At 40.3% G+C, this 25527-nt stretch overlaps 1 protein-coding gene across 1 annotated transcript; it reads left to right on the forward strand.

Moving 5' to 3' along the window:
• The first annotated feature begins 259 nt into the window (after nt 1–259).
• Nucleotides 260–24236, forward strand: scaf8 (SR-related CTD-associated factor 8). The gene is given in 21 exon segments (XM_018697774.2): nt 260–441; nt 1400–1483; nt 14521–14565; nt 14948–15109; nt 15538–15694; nt 15827–15960; nt 16131–16301; nt 16389–16468; nt 16616–16736; nt 17472–17525; nt 17527–17604; nt 17791–17900; nt 18225–18418; nt 18526–18626; nt 18923–19036; nt 19235–19391; nt 19721–19851; nt 20179–20320; nt 20401–20448; nt 20587–20811; nt 20915–24236. Coding segments are annotated over 21 exon segments (4263 nt in total). The 5' UTR covers nt 260–411; the 3' UTR covers nt 22840–24236.
• The last annotated feature ends 1291 nt before the right edge of the window (nt 24237–25527 follow it).

Below are 25527 nucleotides of genomic sequence, written 5' to 3' on the forward strand. Positions count from 1 at the left end.
AAGTACTAAGTAAAGTGTTTGCTTATTTATGATGGTGTTTCCTTTTTAATAAATTTGAGAAAATTTCTAAAATTCTTTTTCTGCTTTATCACTCTGGGGTTTTGAGTGTAGAATGTTTAAGGAAACTGAATTTAAATGGTTTTGGTCTCCTGCAACACAGGAGAGCGTGAATAGGGTTCTCTGTAGCTACTTTGATACAAAACAGGCAAGGGGATTGTTTAGTACAACTTGTAGTGTCCCGCAGTTGACGCTAGGAGTCGCCGGTCCCTCTGCAGATTTCCCATTGAGGTTATGCGCCATATTGGCAGTCTCCTCCATCTCACCAAACGTCGAGCATGCATGTCTCAAACCGGCTGATGAGGAGATATCTGTAAATATTTACAGCCACCCGCGAGCCGAAATAGCAACACTATGGAGGCGGTCAAAGCCTTTAACAATGAGGTTTGTTTGAAACTCTTGCAAATTTTGTACAGTGACTGTAGAAAGTGTTGTCTAATTCACATTTGCGGTAGCTAACGTTAGCATTCAGTAGCAGAAAAGGAGAGGGGGGCCAGTATCGGACAAGGCCGCTGTCTGTGCACAACAATACTGTGATAACGTTAAGTTATTCAATGGCTAACTCGCAATTAATGGTCCAGATTACAGCCGTGAACAGACTATTTAGCACACACCATGTTGGGTTGGCAGTTCATGACAAAATATTTTCCTCAGCCCGGTGCCAAGCTAACGGTAACTAGCTAGCTTCAAGTTAGCAAAACCGCCTCAGTTGCGTGATAACTTGGTGAGGTAGCTAACCAATATAGACGTGGGGAAAATGGTCATTTCTCATTGCCACTTTACTAAATAACAATTACAATTGTATGTAATTAATCTGACTAAATTAGCGTTAGGTTCCCTGTGTACAGTTACAGTGGTTAACTAACTTGTGGTAACCTAGCATGTTTAGGCTGCTCGGTTAACAGCTAGCTTTCACAGCTAATAGCGCAACCATCATTTGTCTGTATTGAATCTAAAGTGTGTCTCTCCATTGGGATAATCAGTGTCAGTGTTGGCCTCACTATTCACTCACAGTTAACCAGCTAATGCGAATTAGATTCAACAGTTGACAGCAATTAATTGCCGAATAGCTATTTTGTATCATTTGTATCAAATCAATTAATTTGAGGCCGAGACATACTCACTACATCGTGTCATTATGAACTTGGTGGTTCACTGACCACTAACCTATCCACAGTGAAGGTTTTGCAAATGGTGAACAAAGCTTACAGACAAGAACGGAGGATGCACTAGACTCTTGCTTGTTCATACAATCGTTGAATGATCGTCAGTGTTGTGATATGTTTTAGTTGTTGCATTGTATCACAAAAGATGTTCTCTCTTGTCTCATTTCATCTTTCAGCTGTACTCATTGAATGAGTACAAGCCACCCATCTCCAAGGCCAAGATGACTCAGATCACCAAGTCTGGAATCAAAGCTATAAAAGTAAGTATGTAGTGTTGAAGGATGAGGCAGGTAATGGGGGGTGGGTGGTAAAGAAATGGCCTTGAAAGGGAATTCCTCTCCCAACTGTCAAGTGAAGACAAAGACTAAGAATGTCTTTATATGGGTTTTAATAAATTGTTATAAATTAGAAAACAGTAAGAAAAATGTGGAATAGTTTTTGACTTTTAATTTTTCCATATAGCTATTTCAGCTATAAACTGAACCACACTATGACACTTGATTAATACTTAATAGTTTTCAAAAATAATATAAATAATGTAGATAGAGTCTTACTATCCAAATGTAAATTTGTGGTTGACAAAAGACTAGAATAAAGCTGAAATAGAAACAAGGTTAAATTCTTAAATGTAGACTGTGGGTTGGTGTCAGTTACACAACAACATTAAAATCATGATGCCATGAGGCTGTATGTCCTCATTGTTCCTTTTATAAGCTGCTGATCGTCTCCTTATGCCAGTGAGTGGATCCATTACTGAGCATCATCAGCTCAGATAAACTCATCCACACAAACTGTCTGATCGAGTGCTTTGTTTTTGACAGCCTATTCCCTGTTCTGTGAATACTTGTGTGCAACATGTAGGGATAAATTATTCATTTTTTATGACCATAAATTCAGAAGATGTGTCATTTAAAAATAGTACAAAGGCATCTGTTGCTCTTCAGGTACTGCTTTATTTTTGTCTTTAAAGCCTTAAGGCTGAACCGTTTGAGTAAGGCAGGCAGTGAGAAAGTGTTGTGGAATAGTGGAAGAAATATAGATGAGAGGAGCAAACCAAAACATGTTTGCACATCACTTATGAACCTATTTACTGTACTTCTTTGGTAATTCAGAATGACCATATGCCGTACCATGAGCAGAGCCTATTATAACGACACTGCACAAGTGTTGACAATAATGCTGCTTACCTTGGCTTATATCTTTTTGAAACATGGGGTGGAGGCTGCAGCAAGATTGAAATCCTATAGCATTCTGTTTTAATTCTATATGATAATTTTTTAGAAAGGTGAACTAGCACGTCAGTAATTTTCTTTTTATATATGCTGCAAAGTATGTACTAACACTGAACTGCATGCAGGATTTTTTTTTCACATGGTGGTTGGATGATTTCAAATGTGGCACTCGAGTCTGTTGATGCTTGTAAATTAAGTTAAAGTATAATGTTAAGAAACAAAGTAGGATGTTGGCAAAAAATGAAATTTGAACTTGTTAAATATTGCATAGCACACATCTCAACTTTTCATTATAGGAAGAGAACAGATGTCTCTAATAACATCAACAATGGCTTTGTTCTATTCAAGTGTCTCAGTAAGCCACTACAGTGTGACAAACAGCCAAGTGGAATTCAGTCATAGTTAATTTCATTGTTTACACCTTTGCTTTTCCTACTGTGACAAATCTCAGTGCTTCTTTCTAACATTTGAGTTAACTAATTGTTATAAAATGGAGTTTGATGGCTGTGGTTGGAAGCCATGCCAGAGGCTCAGTGTTAAGTTAGAGCTAACTCGTTGATTTTGCTCCGGTCCAGTCGTATTTACACAGACAAAAGAACACCAGTGGAATTGCTTTTGAATGCAAGGTTGATTAAAGGAATCTCTAACACAATTAATTTGCAGGTAGTGTTATTAACAATATCTACACAGCAGCAGTTTCAGAACTCTTGTCAGTATCTACACTGGATGCACTCAGGCTCAGGGCTGCTGTGTGGTCAACCATGTTTTTGTTGCACTTAGTTCCCAATACACAATCATTGAAGATAGACACTTGGGATTATGAATGTAAATCCAGGGTGAAATGTGAGTCATTTAGTGGTCTTTGTAGACAGTTATATTGATTTAAATAGAAGCATAGCTGTTCTGTTAGACAGGCCTGAGACTGTAGACTCTAAACATGGCTGAAACACATCCTGTGTAGTCAGTCTTGCCTTACTGCCATCATTAGCAATGGCTGCACCTTATACAATTACAACAGAAAAAACCCTAGTCATCAGTTTATGATTGAATGTTATGTTTGCGTCTCGGATAAAGTATTTCCTGTTTCTCTCTATGATAAGTAGCAACTTTAGACAAATATACATGGAGTCTGTAACTAAACACATCATGATGCATGAACCATAATCTAATAATTTGTAGGCATGTAGAACCTTTTTAAAGCACTGCATAGTTTGCCAGAAGTGTTTCTTTAAACAGTGACATAATTTGGGTGTTATTAAATGGAAGCTCTAAGTCAGTTCAACACAGGCCCGTCCCAGAAGACTTGTTTTGTTCTGGGCCTCAAACACTTGTTTTGAGCTGCAATAAAAACTACCTTTGAGGAATGCTGCACCCTTTTACTTAGTTTACTATATGTGGTTTTTAAGAGATAAAGGTCAAGCGTCCCCTTTTAATTAAGATGTGTCTCTATTTTTCCAGAAAGTCTGTAATTTCTCTCCTCTGTTTACTATACATTATACTAAAGGCTGGTTTCCTTCACCATGGGCCTGTTAGAAGCTTCTCAAAAGAAAAAGGCTGATCACCAATCACTGACCAAGTCTCCATTATCACCTATGGTTGTAGTTCACCTGAAGTTCAAAACTGCTTAGCTTTTTTTTCTGAGATGCTAAAGGTCAAGAGTGAAGATAATTTTAAAATCATCATTGGTATTAATTAATTATTGTTTTTGTTGTTATTACATGTTAATTTAAGATTTAAAGCCCTGACCATGCGACTCAAGGACACCAGCCCTTAATGATAAGTCTTCTGATAATGTATTTTACTTGTACTGTTTGTACTTTTGTTTCTAAAGGACCTGATGTGCTTTTGGTGTTGCTGTGCCTTATTCTACCTGTAAATAACACCCGTTTCCCCTTCCCTCAGCAGCTCTCCCAGCTCCCCCAAAGCACTGAAAGTGAAGCAGGAGGATGGGGTGGAGAGAGTTACAAAGAGATAAGAGAATCCCTAACCAGCTTAGGTAGGAGTATGGGTTGTTTCACAAGGAAGATGGAAGAAGACTAAAATTATTTAAAGTTAATTTGCTCCCACACACCCAGAGAAGCAGGGCTTTTTCTGTTGTCACTCTGGGCTCCCTCTCTGGTTGTCATACGTTGTTGGTTGTCATACGTTGGTCGATGTTGGTTTAGAGATTTTGATGGTGTTTGAAGTTGCAATGTGCAATCTTGTTCATTTTCTTCTTGAGTTGTCTGATGACAGTATTTTTGTTTTGCTCTAGTTAATGCAGTTACCTTTTTGACATTTCTTGATACCAAAGTCAGAACATTTTTCTGTGTTGGCTCATATTGATGGAGCAATCATTAGTTGGTGTGGAGTTTAAATTCACAAGTTGTGAGAAGGCAAATTTGCATGTTTCCCTTGGTGATTGACAAAATGTTGACCTTTGGGTTTATGGATTTTCATATTCTTGTGCTGCTTTAATTTTTAACACACATTCAGACAGATATTACATATATTCACGTATTCTATATACGCTGGTTATGATGCAATGGTCTATGATGGATATTATTTTAGGATATTCTTCCTAAAACACACCTTGTGCAGGACCTTTGAGAGTTGGTAGTCGTTCAAGAATAAGCCACTATTAGAATCACATTAATATGACAGTATTTATTAACATGCTAATTTCATGCATCCCTCTGGGTTGTCTCTTTCACAGCGGCATAAACCCTGAATGTTTGTTTTGACACAGTAGCGATTTATGTCTTCTGCACACACAGTGTGGCTGTATTTTACATGGTGGCACAGAGTAGTGTGAAAGGACTTGAAGATTTGGATCTTATCTGCTTATCCCAGTTTTGGTATTTAAGATTAAGTGCTGATTTTGATATCAAATTAGAGCTGTCACAAAAAATTAAGTTCAGATGAACAAGAACTAGAGCTTTAACAATTTAAGGCAGCAAATACCCTTACCTTTGTCCAAGTTTTTTTTTTTTTTTTTTTAAGTTGAACCCAACATTACCCACACATTACTTCTTAGAGGATCTGGTGTCATAATTATCCATTCAGCACCACTAGCTAATTCCTTCAGTTTTTCAAAAGACAGGAGAACAACAGTAGAGAGGTTTACTGATGGGGATAAATCAGAGTGATGGAGCATTTGGCGAATGCTCCCTCCTACTAGGAGTACTGTGCACAGCCTGTTGCATTTATACAGTGTTGATTGTGAATTTGAATAGTTGGCTAGACAGAATATCATTTTCTTCCCATGCTTGAACATTAGTTTGAGTTTTAAATACAATGTGTCAGCCCTGTGACAAATATGAATGGACTTGGTAAATCTATGTCAGACTTTAGGTTATGGCAGCGAACTGCACTCTAGACTCATCTCTAGCTGAAAGACTCATTTTGTCTTAGCCTCACCACAGTGGCAGACATTTTTAATGTAATTTCTTTTCACAGTTTGGCTGAAAAAGGCTGATGAAAGGTTTTTTATTATGCAACACTATTAACAACCATTAATTAGCCACAGCTACTGTAGACTAGATATTGCTGGCATTACAACACAATCTGTGTCTATCGAATAATGTGACCACAGATGCACCGAAAAGAGTGACACGGGGTTTTGAACGAGTCAAGTTTCATGAGCAGTCATGTTTTCACAATCTGAGAAGTTGTGATCACTTGTAGGTAGTCTATTTTGCCAGTGTTAGCCTACTAGTGGCTGATTAATTTCCTACCAGCATCTTTTCACCTGTATATATTATCTCTTTTCTTTGTGTGTTGTGTCTTTGGTATGTTGTCTGTGTTGTATGTGTCTCTCTTTACCTCCCTCCAACAGAAAAAGGAAAGCTGTCATAATAACAATCTAAAAATGTAAATTATATAGTGGGTTATGCTGCTGAAATCCCTGTCTACCCAGTACTTCATGATTTGTGCAGTCTGCAGCTTTAGGGCCAAAAATTAACTGATTGTTGTGAAATGTGTCAGACTAAATTTATCAATGCAGACCTGAGGCAAGGCAAGACAAGTCTCGCAACAGCATGAATGAAATGGTTAAATATTATCAAATGTTGTTACTTCAGACAACTTCTATAAGATATTGTACCCTGTGTTAACTCTGCAGAAGCAGAAGTGGAATTAGATTACCTTTTGATGCTATAGCAGCCTCTGCCTTAACTCTCAATATTATAAACTTAAAACTAGAGAATGACCACTTACACTGCTTATAACAGTATTATCAGCAGTGATTTATGACTGTTCTGACACTATTTGTTTGCCTCCAAATAGTTGCTGTTGATAGTTTGAGCTTATGTGGCAAATTAGGATTTATGTGTTAAACTAAATGTCTATACCTACTCCTTGACTGAGTAGATTGTGCTTTTGACAAAATTCAGTGAGGAACCACTCTGTGGGACGTATAAAAATTGTCATTCATATTTTCAACTACCAGAGAACATACTGTGACTAGTATTCATCAAGTGTCAGAGTTTGGGAGCTAATCTAGGATTGGTTTTATCTTTCTTCATAATTCTGTTAGACTTGGGGGACTTGGTCAGTGATTTCAAAGATTAGCACTGTTTTACTTGATACTTGATAAATGCAGCATAATGTGTTCATCAGACACTGTACAGTGATCTCTCTATACTCTACTACATACATTATGCCCAAGTTACATGAAGATAAGATTATATGGTGGTCTGACTTGACTGAGCTCAACTGAAGAATGAGCAAGGGTTGTATTGGGCCTTTATTTCGATTTTTTTCCCTGTTAAAATTTGTAAAAAAAATTTGTAGAATTGTTAGACAAAGCTCCCCTTTGTTCTGATTTACAGTACATTTGGTAACAGTCATTCCCTAGACCTACATGTAAAGTCTGTGACTGGTCTGTAGAATGAGTGTTGGTTCTACATACATTAGAAGCAGAAAAGGTAAAACCTGACTCAGAAATGTATTTTTAATAAAAACAAGCAGTTTATCCCCTGGTTTATTTCCAGATAAACTAGATTTGAACCCAGATTTATGAATTGCCGTCTCACAGCCACAACAGTATCAGCAGCAGTATGTCAGTGGTGATGTGGTGGGTTTCATTTGTCTTTTTCCATTTGTTTGCACAACTTTATAAGCCCTGTGACTCGTTGACTACATTTGTGAGAGCAATTCTTGATGATTGACAGGATTTTAGAAGTTACCTGTGTGATTAAGTGGAATTCGTAACAACTATACCCACACTGGTGTTTTCATATATTTTGACTGATTAGTCAAGTCAAGTAGAACTGTTAGCACTCTTACAGTTTTCACCTTTCACTGTAGCAGCTGTAGAGTTCAGTATATAAAGGAGAGGAGAGAGGACAGAGGTCAGGGAAAACCGCTTGATGTTGATGATAGTTCAGAGAAATTTCCATTCTCTCTCACTCTCTGAGATCTGTTTGTGAGGAAGTCCCAAGATTTAGCCAACAGTATTAGTGTCCAACCCAAAACACTCAGCAAGCATCTGCACCAGCAGATGAAGCTGTATGGTGTTGCTGAGAGAGAGAGCTGAAAATAAAAGAAGTCCACAAATAGTTGTGGTTTTTACTACCCTGTAAATGCTTGTGAATGAAGTTAAGCAGAGTTGTAGTTGCATCCTGAACCCTCTTGTTGCACAACATGCAAACTGTAATGGGTCGGGATGGTCTGTCCTTTGCAGAAGTTCTTTTTTTATTAACTTTTCAGAAGTTGACTTCTTAACCAGTGAAGTCAGGGCTTCAGGCCTGTTGTCATTTATAGTCTTAGGATGGCTATTTTTTGCAGTGAACACTACAATATTATTTAACAACACTATACAAAAAAGGAAGAGACAGATTGACTTGAGTTCAGTATGTTATGTTCTAAAAAAGCAGTTTCTTTGCTAAAATCATACACATCAAATCTTGAATGAAACATATTAAACTCCTGAGCCAGAGCCAGATCTGATGAAAAGCCCTCTAAAGCCATCCTTTTCTTTGCTTAGTCCCTAAATCCAACTATGGTCCTGACACTTCTCCCAGACTGAGTCTCAACTGCTACTGCTCAGTTTGTATTATATATTATTATATTATTTGTATCCTTTTTAGTAGCCCAGTTTAGCCCTCTTAATATCATGTTTAATCTATCTTTTTAAAACATTTAGTTCAAAGAAATTGCCCTGCATAAATCCATTTTTTTTTCTTGTTTACACTGTACACTGTAAGGTGTTTGCTCAGCCAGGGTTTGCTGTTTGGATAAATTCTAACGTCTTCACAATATATATCCATGAGCTGACCATGTCTGTAAATATGTTAATGTCACTTTTTCACTAGAAATGTTTCACCTTTCTAGTGAAAAAGTTCCACACAACTGTGGTCAACCATACCCAACACAGGGAGTGGAATGAATTTTTAATTGAGCTACAACACACTGGTCCAGTACCTAGCCATGTCTGGTGGGGTAAGACATCTATTTGTAAAAGCTCCTGAGAGTTTTGTCCAGCGAGCAGTGGTTGAAGGGACCTAAAATTAGATTAAGAGCAGCAACTGTAGTTTCTTCACAGTCTGTAGGATCAGCTCTTGTCTCAGGACCATGTGAGTGTGTGAAGACTGATCTTCTGCGGTTAGTGCGGCAAAAGTCTGGTTAAAGATAGAACTTTTTCATGGCAGACATTTTGACTTGTCATAGCAGGAAAAGCACAGCTGAAACATATTTCATCAACAAGGGCCCAGTATCGTCAAGTGTCTCGGTAAGCCATGCCAGAGAGCTAGCATACACAATACAGTTATACCTGTTCTATCAGTTATATACTAATCCTGCCATGACAAGCCAAAAGTCTTCTGTGAAAAAGATCTATTATCTCACCTTCTCCAGTCCCAAAAGTTTGAAAGGTGGGTGAGATTGACCTTTTCAGGAAATGTTGTTTGTTGTATCTATAGATACACAGTGAAATAATACAGCAGAGAAAGGGGGATGCTGCTTGGCAGTCTGAAGAACAGTGATAGTGTAGTTTACAACTTTATGGACTGCTGTGGTGAGCCTGCTGGCCAAGCTGTCTCTTGCAAATTATGATTACAGTCTGACCCATGCTGTTTCATGTCTTGTTTGCTGCACCTCTGGGGTCAGAAATATCACATATTTATTATTATCTATCATAAGGGCATAGGTCTATTGATGCATGACATAAGTTTGTTTGAAAATTGGCCTTATCCTCAAAACCTAAATAATCATTAAAAGCACATTTACAGTACACCCCATTTTGTTTTGCTGGACATCGTGCATGGGTAAACTAAACATCCTTAAAAAAAATTTTTCTTCAGTTGACCACATTGACTAGGTTGTCAGAATAACTTCACTCTGTCTCTCTCACTTCTGTACCACAGCTTCTTGAAGCAAAAAAACCAAAAACAAAAAGATCTGTAGCTCAAAATCATATTTGATTTGGGTACATCATGCGAACAGAAGCTGATGAATGTCGATTTTGAATTCACACCAACAACATAGAATTAAAGTGGCTCAAAATAATAATAGTAACAGTGAAAGAGGAAACTGGCAACGAGACATGCATTGTCAACCGAAACTATGGCCACTATTGTGCGAACTGATGGTTGGATGAAGTACTTAGTTCAGAGTGGATCAAAATTTTGTTGTTTTTATTTTGTGGGCAAACTGTGAATACTGTCAAGGGGTACAGGTACATGTTGTATCTTAGGAATTATTATTATTTGTATAGACCAGTGTTGAGTTTTTTTGTTGTTTTAGAGCTCCAAGGCCTAAGATCTAATACTATTTATTGAACTGTTGTTCAGGTTACAGTGCATATAGTTCAGAATGTGATTCAACTCAAAAGACATTTAAATGCATAGAAACTGCATTTGTGGTACTGTTATACTTGCTTGTTTATCACTAAACGTAAAACTCATCTCAGTTGGACGTATTTATTATTGATACAAAACAACTAACAGACTCACCAACTAGTTACATAGTAGGACTTTATCCAACAACCCAATGTCAATTTTAGAACCCCCAGTTGTTAAAAAGGAAAATGATGCTTTTATTTGGCTTTACTGTTGTTGAGGAGGAATCCCACGAGTGACTGGCCTACTGTCTTCTTTGCTGCCCTCAATAATATCTGTCCTCTTCTTCCTTCTATGTGTTTTTTTCCCATGCAATTGGTCCTATTAGTAACTTAAAGTACCCAACCACAAGTCTACCTAAGTTAGCTGTGGTTCTGTGTGTTTCTAAGAGTGAAAACATTGCTGAACACTTTTTTCATGGTCATTTGTTGAACATGTTGAAAAATAAGAGTAAATTCTGAAAAGTTGCTCTTGTCCTTGGCACACTTTATCAGGCTCTGCAGTATGCCAGTTCAGTTGCCTAGAGACAGGTCCACACTGCAGCAACAAGTGTATGAGCATGCGTTTTGTTGTGTGAAAAAAGCAAGCCTGTGATCAGAAGGGCCGATCTGTATGTGTAAGGGCAGGGAAATAATTTCTATTCAGGGTGCTAAGATTCTGTTAAGACTAATTTGAAGTGCATCTCAGTTTTTGATTTCCATTCCTTTCCTTACTGTATAATCTTATTTCTAATAACATAGCAACAACAACAACAACAATAATAATAATAATACATAGACATATTGATATGGTATGATGAAAATTATCAGAGAGAGAAATATCTGTAGCTTTTCCTAAAAAAAAAAAAATATGTATACTATTTTGAGCCTTACATACACTCAATTACCAAGTTGGTCAAGAAATTATTGTTATTATAACTCAATTCACTATTTTGGTAATCAGGGTTTTATTGGAGTTATTTTTATTTCATTATAGAATGTTTTATTCCAAAAGGCCCTCACCCACAAATGTCTGTCATTTCATAATGGCATTATGTGAGTGGTGGGTTGTGAGCTTATAATAACATTATTATTGATATTTATCACCACAGTTATTGGTACTGGGCATGATGGTGAATCATAATTATGTTAAATGTCTATACCCCATCCCCAGAATAAACTGGATATTAGATTGAAATTACTGGATTGGCTTTTTAAATCGCCTTAAGCCCCACTGTACTGATTGTTTTAAATAGTGCATGTGTCTCAACATTTAAAAACCCAGATTTTAATTTTATCATGTTTTTGCCTAAAAATATTAGTCAGTTAATATCACATGATAATTGACTTGCTGGGATTACTGATACACTTAAGTTTAAACTACTTATATCTGCTTAATATTGAGATGGGTTTGCGTTCTACTTATTTAAAGCTCATGTTGCTTATGTTGTCATTGGGCTCTTTTAAAGAAGGAATCTGTCATCTTGTGAGTTATTGGTCTGGGTCTCAGAGCTTTTCAGTTGACTGACAAGAGTTCAGGTTTTATTAAGACTACTGCTCACTGGCAAGTTGGCTAGTGCTGCCAATTCTCAATAATATCTGTCTAACTGTGTCCTCACAGATACATTTCACACTGCTAATTATCAGTCACTGCAAGCCTTAATGTCACACTAAACTGGCTCTGAGCTAAAGGGCATCACAAATTAGTTGTTTTTTTAAATCTAGGATATATTACCTTTTTTGTAATGGAAAACAGAAAATAAAAAAATGATTATTTACAACATAGATGGAGGCTGGATGTTGCAAGTGTAGTTGCCACAGTCTGGCATTTGGTACTTTTCATAATTAATTTTGAAGTTATGTTCTGTATTCTACCATTAGTGTCACATTTTCATGAAAATTCACCATTCTCTCACTGTTCAACTTTACTCATGTGATATCCATGTACTGTTTGTAAAAAGTGAACAATTTCCAATTGCAACAGAATCATTCGGTGCTATCTCTGAAACTGAGCTTTGATTTTGACAGGAACAGCTAACTGCTTTATATGTGATCCTAATATATTGTTGTGAGCATGCCTACCATTGCATTTGAACTTAATTTGAGATGACTGCCCTCCTCTCTTTGGTCACTGGGATAAAACAACAAACTTGGAGCAGTCAGTCTCTTGTACTTTGGCTCCATCTAGTGGATGATAGTAGAACTTGACATCTTAATTAGAAATAGTCTAGAATAGAACTTACTACACCAGTCAGTATAAACTGCACACTGAAGGCACATTGTTTTATTTGCTTAAATCCAGATGCATATTGCTTCAGTTCTCTTGGCAAAAGTCTGCCCAGACATGGAAAAGCCATGTTACTTTAAAAGGGTGAATGTGTAATCCTTTCAGTTGACTCAGCGCTAATGTATTCATGTATAAAGCTTAAGCAAAGACCTTTGTTATCCACCATTGAGACATGAAATTCAGTACTCTTGTACGTCACCATGCATGGTTTTTGAACCTGTGCTGCACATTTTTGACCTCAGCAAGTCTTAGGTTGTGTAACTTGATCAGCAGTCTCAGATTGACAGGGCACAGACTAAGTGTTTGTGTTTAATCTTATCTGTTCATGTCATTTGCATAATGGTATAATATGTGCAGCAGGAGCACAGACAGCTGTAGTTGTACACATCAGTCTGGGTGGTGGTGTTGCAAGAGTTAGCATCATTTCTCTTCGTTGGCAAACAATGGCTCAATCTGATTGTAGTGCTGATTGTCACTGAATAGACTGCTGTGATGTGTCAGTGTATAAGGAATACACATTTCCTGACACTGACAGATCTTTTATAGACTTTGGCTGTGCAGGCAAAATTATGTCAAGCCTCATCTTTTAGCTCTATTGTAGTTGTTGGTAGAAAACAAGGTAGTGCAATTTCTGTATAGTCTTACTATAAAAATAAACCTTTCCAAAATCATACAAACTACATAAATGTATATTATCCTTCATAGATGTACTGTGGTTTAAAGCAGTGCACCAGTTTATAGATAAAAAGCAGAGGTTTCCATCCCCCATTCTCCTGGAAACATGATCTGGCAAAAACTGCTCAATAATAACTGTCTATTTTTGTGGCAATTAACTTGGAACATGGTGCTGCCTTCTCTGTTTTTGCTTCTCTTTCCTTGTCCCACTCCCAACATCAGTATACCACATTTTTAAGTAGGTTATATACTATACTACTATTTTGGTTGGTCTGTTATGGATGGTTGAGCCAAACTGTCATGAATAATTAAAGCTTTAAACTGGTACAGTCAGTCTGTCACAAGTTAGTGCCAGTAGCATCAGTTGATCTGGAGAGTTCCCAAAGTGACAGCTGTCATGTAATAGCGGTCTGCTGACCCCTAGCTGGCAGGTCACCTCTTATTTTGTAGTGGCCCTATTCAACCAAAGACTACACGGACTAAATCTAGCAAAGCTGTAGCCTGAGCAACATATGGAAAATTATTTGTATCAGACATTCTGGTCTTAAGAGTTGTGTCATTGGACTGATACTTACCTCTTCCCTTCTGATTTGCACAGCTTGCATGTTTTGGAGTGAACACAGAATCAGAATTAAATGTTTATTTATGGCAATTCAGTTGTCTTGCTTACATAAATAGTTGAATGCTGAATGTCTTATTTATTTATTGGTACAAATTACCATATTAAAGGTCTTGTTGCAGCAATATCCACTTAACTTTTTTATGTGGCTGGCTGCTGGAATATCTACTATACCTCTAATGACACATGTAAGACAGTAATGTGTTTGTAGCTGTTGTCCAGTCTAAGTAAAAAAGACAACTTTCTGGTCTCCTCCACTATTAATGATAGTCATTACCAACATGTCCCTCCAGAGCTAAATGAGGATACAACAGTCAGTATAATGAAATGATATTACAGCTGTTTTCACATTTCTTAATATTTTAAACTACCAGGAGACCACTTCAGTTGTCATTTCTAATTCTGCTGTCTTCACTGTCAATAATGTGTGGTGGTGGTGGTGTTGACAGCGGGGTGTAGTGCACAGCAGTTGGAGAATCATTCCAACAAAAAAGAAAGGCGTTTGAAAAAGAATATCCAGTATGCAGCTTGGTCATGTGCTTTTTGTTCCTTTCTCTCAGATTTTAACAAACTGAAGCTGCTGCTTTTTAAGTTTTATCTGCACTGCTGCCGTTAATTAAGTTCTGCCCTGAGATATTGCTATTCTAGTCACTTAAAATGTTTTGTTTCCTTTGCTTCTCTTTCAGTTCTACAAACATGTTGTCCAGAGTGTAGAAAAGTTCATACAAAAGGTGAGTTATATTTTAAATAAGGAACAACCAACAATCAAAGTGTAGTTAAATTTTGGAGTTAAACCATTAATAATGTACACAATTTTAAGGACACTTGTATTTACCATACAGTGGGATGAGGTAAATTCAGTGAAGTCTGATTTCCCTTCTTAAAATCTAAAGCACTGACAAAGAAAATGTTGATTAAGGGAGGAAGATGGTCTTATTAGTTGTATGCATATTCAGTGTAAACGCAGTTCCACAAATTCTTTTTGATCTGCTTGAAGTGTTAGTATATCTGCATAAATAGGTAGATTACTGAAGTTATGTGGTCAGTAAATTCATAGATTGATTCACAGTTTTTATAATGTCTTAACACCAGTTGTCTGTTTCTTTATCACAGTGCAAACCAGAATACAAGGTTCCAGGTCTGTACGTCATCGACTCAATTGTGAGACAGTCACGACACCAGTTTGGCACAGAGAAGGATGTTTTTGCACCACGCTTCAGCAAGAATATCATCGCTACGTTCCAGCATCTCTACCGCTGCCCTTCAGATGATAAGGTCAGACAGTTTTTAATAGGTTTTGTGTTCCTCTCTGTTGCTTTTCATTTTTTGTGGCCCGTCATTCCATTGGCGGTGCATTAACATCATAGCATTTTTCCTACCAAGGTTGCATATTTGCCACATGTACGTATTTGTCATATATTTACCTTATGTGTGTAAGTAAGTTTGTCTTTGTCCTTCAACATTATGGGCTGATATGAGGAATTAGCTTTGAACTAATATAAAAGAAGTGGCAGGTTTTGTAGTTAGATTAAAGGAGTAGGGGTAGTTAGATCTAAGCAACTATCTCAAGGCTACAAAAGATTTATTCAAAAATCTGATCATATTTGGTCCAAAACATGCATTTCATTTCTGGTTCTCAGGGATTATTGATTTCTCATATTAGCTCTTATGTTCACTGTTGTCTCTCTCATCTGTGTTTCCAGAGTAAGATAGTGCGAGTCCTCAACCTGTGGCAAAAGAATGCTGTCTTCAAGAGTGACATCATCCAGCCTCTTTTGGACATGGCAGCAGGGATTCCTCCTCCTAGTGTCACCCCTGTTATGCCCAGCAGTGCTGCCCCAGTCAATAACACTACACCTGGTTAGTCAGAGCACTACAGTGAAGCACACACACACACACACACACACCATCTGATAATGTGGTCAGAAAACTTGTTTGACATCACTGGGTTACTGTCATGTTTTATTATAACATCTGTATCTGTGCATTCAGGCACTCCTGCCACCCCAGCCACCCCAGCCAACTTAGTCCAGAGTCTGCCTGACTGGGCTTCACAGATTACCAACACAGACACTGTGGCTGCTGTGGCACAGATTCTACAGAGTCCCCAGGGACAACAGGTTAGTGTTCATGTCCACTCAATGTCTCAGTTTTTGTTAATGGTTTAATAATAAGCACTGTTGGATTTTTGTGTCTAGTAAGACAATTCTTAGTCCTTGTGCTCCTGAGTCCCCCTTGTTGGTGGTAAATAAAATGTTACAAATAACACTGTATTATCACTTGTTGCAGCTGCAAGCAGCTGGTACAGAGTCTACAGATGCAGCAGCAGAAGCCACAGCCATCCCTGCTGCAGGCCTTGGACGCTGGCCTAGTGGTGCAGTTACAAGCTCTGACAGCACAGCTCACTGCAGCTGCTACTGCCAACAGCCTCAACCCCCTGGAGCAGAGAGTCTCCTCTTTTAATAAGGTATGGCTGGAGTCAGCATCTGTTAGTTTCTAATATCATACATCATCTGAAACCTCCTAATGTAAGTATGTTGTGTCTTTACTGCAGAAACTTTTGGGTCCGTTTGACTTTGGGAATGATGCGGAGCGCGGCGAAGACTCTAAAAAAGACACTTCATCATCTCAACTGTGAGTTCAGTGTGTTTTATCATCTCCCTGTTTTTCCTCTCGCATCAAAACCAGTTTATTACTAGTGATCCAGAGTGCATGTCTCTTTACTGTGTCAACTATGTCCGCCAAATGTTTGCATCTAATCGAGTTGCTGTCCACTTCCAGGCCCATGGTGTCCGAGCCTATCAACAGCTCCCTCTTCCATCAGTTAGCTGAGCAGCTACAACAACAGAACCTGGAGCAGTTTCAAAAGCAGCTGCTAGAGCACCAGCAGCACCAACAGAAGGTAGATTGCACAGACACATACACACACAGCACTGCTTACATCAGAACATTCACGATTTAGGCAAGTTTCACAGTTCCAGGTAGTGGGGCTCAGCCATATAGCAGATATTATATTTTTTCCATATTGATAGATATCAATGTGATGTGTGTTTAATACTATTAATGAGGAAGGAAAACACATTCAAGGATACACACAATGTGTTATTCTGAGTAAAACTGAATGTAAACTTTTTTACAAGAAAACTGCACAGGGCACTTTTTAATTTGAATTTCAATGGGTATTTTCAGTTTAGGTTAGGGATGGGTTTAGGGTTGTTTAACTATTAGGATAATTTTATCGCCCAGCCCACTTGGTAGTAAATAGACTTACATTGCTGCACAAGGAAATATCACTCAGTCCTAACACTCCAATCGCAGATACACACTTCTGATGTCTCCAGCACATCCAGAGGGCTCAAGTACTTGTTTAGAAGGACTTATGTCTTAATGGTGTGGGTGTCCACATGCAGATGATTGTACATTTGAAATTGAAGTGGTACTTGGTGATAATAGCCTGTCCCTCACAGGCTTTATGTCCCATATGATCCACAAAAACTCTTTAGTCAGAAGTTGAGGCAATGGAAACAGTTGGGTTCTCATCATTAAGTAGAGTTATCAGTTAATATGCCTACACTTTCCCGCTTAGATGCTTTAAATAAAAGACATTAAAAATACATTGCTGCTGTTCTTTTTCCAGACTATGAGCATAGAAGGGCAGGATTCAATCTTTGGGCAAGAGAACTCTGTTTCGAACCGCTCAGAGCAGCAGCCAGCCACAACTTTCTGAGCCAGAGAACAAGTTGGACGACTCCATAGATAACCAACAGCAGGTATGTCTGGTCAGTGGGCCAGTACCAAAACTTTAAAATCATAATTTATATCATGATATTATTCATTTGCTTTTGTAAAAAGAATGAATATCTTACCACAAGGACTACACAAAGCAGTGTTGCAGGTTTCTGCATTACCTTGTGCTGCTGTGCAGAGAGGTGTTGAAATAATAATGTCTTTTTTAGGACATGGATCTGGACGAGGGCCCAGATGGAATGGAGGAGGAGATCTTTGAGGCAGAGGAGAAGAAGACTGTTAGCACACGGTCCAGAACACGCTCAAGGTCCCGCTCTAGGTCAGTCCCTCTCATTTCTAAAATCTCATTTTGTGGTAGCGTTTACTAAATGTGCCTTGAATATTACTGAATTGTCTGAAGTGAAAGAACTGTAGAACAGTACTGACTGGCTGCCCTGGAGGTCAGTTAAGTCTGTATTGTCACAAGCCAGTAAATAAATACATTAAGACATCAGAGACTGTCCAGAGATTTTCTTTATTCATCACATTTCTATCAGAAAGAGATATTGGTACTAGACCTGGATTGTGTTTACTTCTGTCAGAGTGTATTGTGAAAAGAACATGCTTGACTGTATTTTCACATGTCTTGGTGTTCCCTCTGTAGGTCTCCCAAGAGGAGACGGTCCAGGTCCCGTTCTGGCTCACGGAAACGTAAGCACCGCAAACGGTCCCGCTCTCGCTCCAGAGATCGCAAGAGGAAGACTTCGCGGTCTTACTCAAGTGAAAGACGTGCCCGAGAGCGAGAGAAGGAGCGGCAGAAGAAAGGACTGCCTCCCATACGATCAAAGACTCTAAGTGGTAAGTGGAAGTCATTGTTGGTGGTTGTTGAGTGTTTTAGTTGTTTATTTATTGACAGTGCTTTCTCTGATGAGTAATAATTTTTACCTTTCCTTGCCGTTATCTAGTCTGCAGCACGACTCTGTGGGTGGGTCAGGTGGACAAAAAGGCCACTCAGCAAGACCTCACCAATCTGTTTGAAGAATTTGGCCAGATTGAGTCTATAAATGTAAGTAGACCTCTTGCCTTGCTAACCCTCTTGTTTAGTTATGGCATATTAGCCTGTACTGTTATGTCCAGAATCTTAAAATGAAAACTGGGAAGTTTTGTTTTCTCATTATCATATTGTGACCAATGGCTGTTGTTAATTGTTTGCCATTTTTCTACATTATCTCTGACTCCCTTTCTTGTTTACACATTTCTCATTAATCAGAAAGTTCTGTAGTCATTCTCTATTGTCTGGTCACGTCTTGTTGTCTAACCTTCTTTTCTCTTATGTAATGCAATCTGTGTGTGTCTCTGCAGATGATCCCTCCCAGAGGCTGCGCCTACATCTGTATGGTCCACAGACAAGATGCGTACCGTGCCCGCCAGAAGCTCAGCACTGGCTCCTATAAAATTGGCTCCAAGATCATCAAGGTGCACATTACCTTTATAATTTGATTTATTGTATTCTTATTCTCCCTGCGGTTTCCTCTAATATAATTTTCCATTGACCTTCAGTGGTGTAACCTCAGAGACAGTCTAGCTTTCTAGGCACATGGATTCTTGTATGCTCCCAGAAAGGACTTTGAAAAATGCTGGTTCTTGACCATCATGTGTGTGTCTCTGATCCAGATTGCGTGGGCTCTGAACAAGGGGGTAAAGCAGGAGTACAAGCAGTTTTGGGATGTGGACCTGGGTGTCACCTACATACCCTGGGAGAAGGTGAAGGTGGATGATCTGGATGGCTTTGCTGAGGGAGGAATCATTGACCAGGAGACCGTCAATGATGGTGAAAAGAAACATTTTACTTATTAACTTCTTTCTTTAACACAAACACTAAGTCTATTGACTCAGTAGCAATGATTGTTTAAATTTAAGTAGGACAGACATGTATATACACATGATGAAAGCATAATGCATATATCCAAACACACTTGTTGGTGTTTGATCACATAACTGGATTTGTTTTCTACCCCACTCCCTCGGTTTGTTTTGTTATGGTAATACCCAAAATCCTTTAAGAAATCCCAATGAAAACCCCCCACCGCAATAGGAAAATGAAAAATGAAGACAAAGATTGAATTGGAAAAACACAAATCTGTTTGTTTGTCTCCGCAGAGTGGGAAGCAGCCAAGAATGCTGAGCCAGCAAAGGAAGTTACCAGTCAGCCCGTAAGCGCTGAAACTACAGCAGTGTCCAACACCCAGACTGAGACCTACAGCCAGCAGGTTACCATGATGCCTGTACAGGTACTGAAGAGGATCTGTCACAATCTGTGGAAAGAATATACACAATACAGTACACATTGGCACACCGTTGTGATTCTTTCCAACTTTGTCATAAAAAATAAAAGAATATAATGTATTTTTATTCTTTATTTATGGGTGACAACACATCTTTCTTTGCAATAAGAACTGTCTTGATCTGTTAAACATAAACAGAGTGGGAGGTCTTAAATGGAAGCTTAGGCAGTCACTGACACTTGGTCAGTTTCTGTACCATGTATGTTAGCCATTACACTTTACACATGTTCTGCATGTACACGCTCTCACATCTCTCTTCTCCCTCTCCTCCAGCTACCAGTTGCCCAGGCTGTTCCCGGTGCAGTAGGTTTGGTGCCCCCCACCTTCCCTGTCACCATGGGTATACCTCCTCCAGGCTACGGGCCACCACCACCCTTCATAAGAGCTGGCTTCAATACCTCACAGCCTCCACCAGGTAAATGACGCAAACAGTCATATAAAGATCAAATCCAGAGAAATTCACAAGCTTAGACTAAATTATTTTCTGTTGTGCAGGTTTTATGCAGGCAGCACAGACAGCAGGCATGGCCTCAGCAACTACTTGTGAGTGTTTATGACATGCTTCTCTTATAACTAATACATCCATACAGTTTTGAAAATTGGCAAAGTGTCCTCTCTTATCATTTAGTTGGAATTTATTATTTGGATTAAACTTTATGTTTCTCCTGTACTCATCTACAGCTCTAGTGCAGCCTTCAGTGGCCTCCAGCCAAGAAGCTGTCAAAGACTCACCATTCAGCGCTATGATCCCTCCGACCGGCACCATCCCTGGCAGCTTTATGCCCTCAGCCATCCCTGGAGCTGGTGTGTTCAACCCAGTGGGAGTCCAAACTCAACAAGCCTCCAATGAGAAAACGGCTCAGTCTGCAGAGGGTTTGGATGCTGCTACAGAGCTCACACTGCAAGGTAATGTGTTTTTAAGTGAAAAAAGCATGTTTTTATAATGGTTATTTGTGTCTGACTGAAAAGAATTTTAACATATATTTCTGTCATTGTGTTTTGTCCTCAGGCATGCAAAATGCAGTCCGCAGTGGGATGGGTCTCCTTGGCATGCACCCTACAGCTTCCCTCACCCACCCGCTGCATCAGTCTGGTCTGACTGGGCAGAGAATGCCTGGCCTGTTGCCTCTAGATGTGCGACCTAACCTCCTCCAGCCTGGGGCTGCAGCTCGCTTCCCACTCCTCATGCAGCCGGGCCCTGCCCAGCAGGCTGCTGGTCTCCTTGATAGCTCTCTCCAGGCTCAAGCTCGTGCCAGGGCTCCCTTCTCTCAGCTGGACCCCTTCAACAGGGCCCCAAATCTTCCCAATGAAAACTTATCCAAGACAGAAGATGAGTCTTCCTCTGGTGCTGATGAGGGCAAAGACCAGGACTATCGCTTCCCCCCGATGGAAAAGCAGAGCACAGGCTTGCTGAGGACTCCTCCACCAGAACACAGGGAGCCCCTTGGAGGTGGTGCAGGAGGAGGAGGAGGCAGACCTCCCTTGCTCCAGACCCCAGGGACTCAGCCAGCCAGAACCAGCCTAGTGGGACGTCTGCAGGCTCTTGCAGGCTTCACTCCTGATAACCGCTGGAACCAGGCCAGAGGGGACTTTGATGAGCGGGATGGCATGCGAGGAGGCCCACAGGCTCCTGCTGGTCCAAAAGGCTTCCAGGAGGAGCGCCCTACCTCTGGGCAGAACTTCCCCAACCGCTTTGACAGCCGTCCTGCGACGGCAGGAGGAGCAGGAGGAGGAGCTGGGGTTCCTGGAAACGCTGGAGCCGCTGGTGGACCACAGCCCTGGAACCGAAGTGGTGGTGCCGCAGCACCTTTTGACAGTGAATTACATCAAGACCTAGATGACCGAAGACGGCCATGGGAAAGGCAAAGAGACAGAGATGAAAGAGATTTTGACTTCAGGAGGGAGATGAATGGTAACCGCCACAGCCGTGAGAGAGAGCGCGAGAGGGAGAGAGACAGGGAGAGAGACAGGGAGCGAGGCCGAGATCGCAACAGGGAGCTTGAACGTGACAGAGACCGTGACAAAGATAGAGACCGTGAGAGGGAACGTGAACGTGGGGGCTGGACACCTCTTCTTCCTCTTCCTACACCTCTGCTTCCAACGCCACCTCTTAATCCTAACCTGACCCTGAACCAAGGCAAACTACTTTCACCACTCAAATTGAACCCCCAAATGCAGCCACGATTCCAGTCCCCACTCCTGCCTCAAGGTCAGGCCAAACCTTCCCTCATGGGTCTGAACCAGTTGCTGCCCCAGGTTCAGATCAAGTCTCCACCTTCATCACAGAGCCAAGCAGCTACGCCCGAGTCCCAGTCAGAGACCCCAACTCCATCTGAGACACCTCAGGTGCAGTCGCCACCCTCAGTCCAATCACCTGACCCATCACCTGACAACAAGGGACAGAGCCCGTTGACTCAGGCTCCCACCCACGCCGAGTCATCACCACAATCTGAGACCCCTCCACAAACAGAATCACAATCCCCACCCCCAGCCCAGTCCCCCTCCAATATCTCTGCTTCTCCAGACACTGAGACCCCTATCCAAGCCTTACCTCTGGTTGAGGCGTCACCCCAGGACTCACCTGTGGCCTTCACACTAGCTGCCAGCACCCCTGAAGAGACCACTCACTTTCTGGAGGAGCAGGAAAGCCCACTGAAGGATGAGGAGGAGTCACAAGAGGGAGACTCCTCACCCCAACCCCAGTGGGTCAACGGACCTGGGATGGACAATAGCAATGCGGCTGAACCCACACCTGAGGGCTCTCCTGAGCCCACTCCAGACCCTTCTGATTCTGTGCTCCCTGACAGTGATCCGGAGCAGCAGCAGGAGCAGCTTGCCTCTCCTAAGGACGTAGACAATGAACAGAGTGAGCCCATGGAGGAAGCTGCGAGTCAGCCAGTGGTAGACACTGTCACAGACACTGAGGGGACATAATCATCACTCAGTAGGTAAAAGATCATTTTGTAAAGTTGTCTCTTCTTCTCTGTACTCATGTCAGCAAACCACCTCCACCACACGGGACATGACGAATACTGACTCACATCAGTTATTGTCTGATAACCAATAACAAATGATTTTATCTCTCACAAATACCAGTGTACTTAAATAGAAGGCTCCTTAGCTGATTTATTGATAGAAATTTTGTTTGTATTTTATTTCCTTTTTCCTTTTTTAAGTTGTAATGCCACCCCACTCATTTTAATTAATTTTATCAAATTTTAAAGAATTTTATCAAATTGCCTGCCAAAATGTTTCAATTGTATATGGGGAAAATAAGCTTTGACCTTCCTATGGAAGAGAGTAAGAAATCCTGGCTGTTCAATAATGGATTTACAGTTTTAACACAATACTTGAAAAAGGCAGTTCCTGGCCCCATTTCTGTCTCCTCCTCTTTTAAAATGCTGCTGCAAAGTTTTCAATGAATGCTTTTGTGGTGTCCTACAATGCTCTCTGTTTCTAAGCAGAACAAATAGCCCGCATACGGTGAGACCAGTACAGCTGCTTATAATTGGAAAAAAAAATGAACATTTTTAAAGTGAAAATGTTGTATCCCCAAAATAAATGTCTGTAATTTGTTTCTAATTATCCAATGAACACACACAGAAAATGACATGCCAGGGGGAAGAAAAAGAAAATGAACAGAGGGATGTTCTCATGTCGGGTGCATATTGTTTTAGTTTGAAATAAACATGCTTTGTCTGTTTTAAAACACATGCTTTAGGACTGTTTTCTGACCCAGGACCAGTGGAAACTAAGACTGCTTTACAGACTCGTACACATTGTGTGCTGTCACTTCAGTCGATTTGATGTTCTCGTAACTCAAGTTGCTGCTATACCATCCATCCACAGAGCACTTTGTTGGATGCAACCGTGGGACTTGTAGTTTTTAGTTTCTGATGACTTCAGCCTGTATGTTTCCCTAAGCTTTTTGCTGGGTGACTGTTGAGGATGGGATTGTGCCTTTTTGAATGGATTTGTCGTTCATGATGCTACCCAACACTACTGTGTGATGTACACCAGACTGTGCGTGCAACTCAGTTTCAGACAGCTCTATGAACCCAATGCGACCTGCACAGAATTGACTGGCCTACTGTTTGAATGGTAGCTGGGCAGTTTGTACAGCACTCACCTAGAGAACAATATATACTCCATTGTTCTGTGCATGCAGGCCTGTAGCCATGTTTTAACCTTCTTGTCTCTCTTGTTCATTTCATACTTGTAGTGCTTTTCTGTTGAGACATACTACTAGAAATCCATAGTCTGCTGTTCTCTCAGACCAAATGTCTACTACAGGAGTTGTGATGTTGAATAAAAGTTGAAGGTGCATCAGATGTTTTACCACTCTTATTGTCATGAATCCCGACTTAGGCCGATCGGATGAACTTTTGCAAATACACCAACACTGCAGTTTCAAACTTGAAAGTGGAATGCAACTGAGATAACTAACACTTCGACCGGAAATGTTAGTATTTAAAACTATGAAGAGATACTAAAACTGACATATCTTGTATAGCAGATTTGCATTGAAATAAGCATCACATATGCTTGTATTTAAGAGATCCTCACTTTAAAAAAGCATTAACTTACTGTAGACTGACCTTTTTAGGTATTTTTAAAAGTTGTATTTTAGCAACTGTAGAGGACAGCAGTGGGAAAAAACGTATCTGTATCCTGGAAAAAAAGCCTCCTGAGAACTGAGATGCCGAATAAAGGTCAATTCCATGCTGTCAAAACAATATTGTACTTCACACCTAGCAATAAAGGTGCAGATTATCACCAAACACCCTCTTACTAAAGCAGTCGAATTATTTGCTGAATCCAAGGAAAGTGCACATTTCTCACAGGGGGACAGTTTCTATTATTAAAAAAACATAAGAAAGCAGCCATCTGGCGCTTACCTCAACAAAAGAAAAGAGGAGGGAGGGAGTACACAGATGAGGAAAATGTGGAGGAGGCAGGAGAAGATTCTGGCTACCTCCTTAACCTCCCCCCACTCCCCTCCACCCTGTACTGCTAGGGACCTGGCTGCTACAGCTGGAGGAAGTGCATACTCAGCAGAACGTTGAAACTCTCTATACTCATTTATGCCCCAGCTAGTGTTAGAAAACACAAGCTAGGGGATTTATTTGAACAATCATCTACATCATGGTGTCTATTAATGCCATTTCAGCAGTTTTTATTTTTATAAAGAAAACACGGGGAGAGGGACAGCTACCATGTGTGCTGCAAAATGCCTCTACCTCCAAGTACACCTGAGCCTAGCCTGCCGATCCAACACATTACAACATAGATAAAAACCTACATTTTCATAGTTTGGCTCTGGGTCTAGAGACCTTTCTCAGGGATAAAGCTGAGCTGAAAACATCTAGTTGTGTGTCTTCTGCAACGACTCAGTCAATAAATTTCTAGCCCTCACCTGGTTCCCAGAGGCCCCGGCAGTCAGCCAATCCGGCCTCCTGCTGACCCCCACACAGAAAGATTTGACAGGCTGAGACACTGAATCAACTGCTATCTGCCCTGAAACAGACAAACATGTACACAGCAGTTGGCTGGGGCTCCTTTGGACAGCAATAAAAATAAATCCTCTCTCTGCAGAGGTCCAGCATCCTTCACTTATTTATC

Source organism: Lates calcarifer, linkage group LG19, assembly GCF_001640805.2.
Source record: "Lates calcarifer isolate ASB-BC8 linkage group LG19, TLL_Latcal_v3, whole genome shotgun sequence".
In the NCBI taxonomy this organism is placed as follows: domain Eukaryota; kingdom Metazoa; phylum Chordata; class Actinopteri; family Centropomidae; genus Lates; species Lates calcarifer.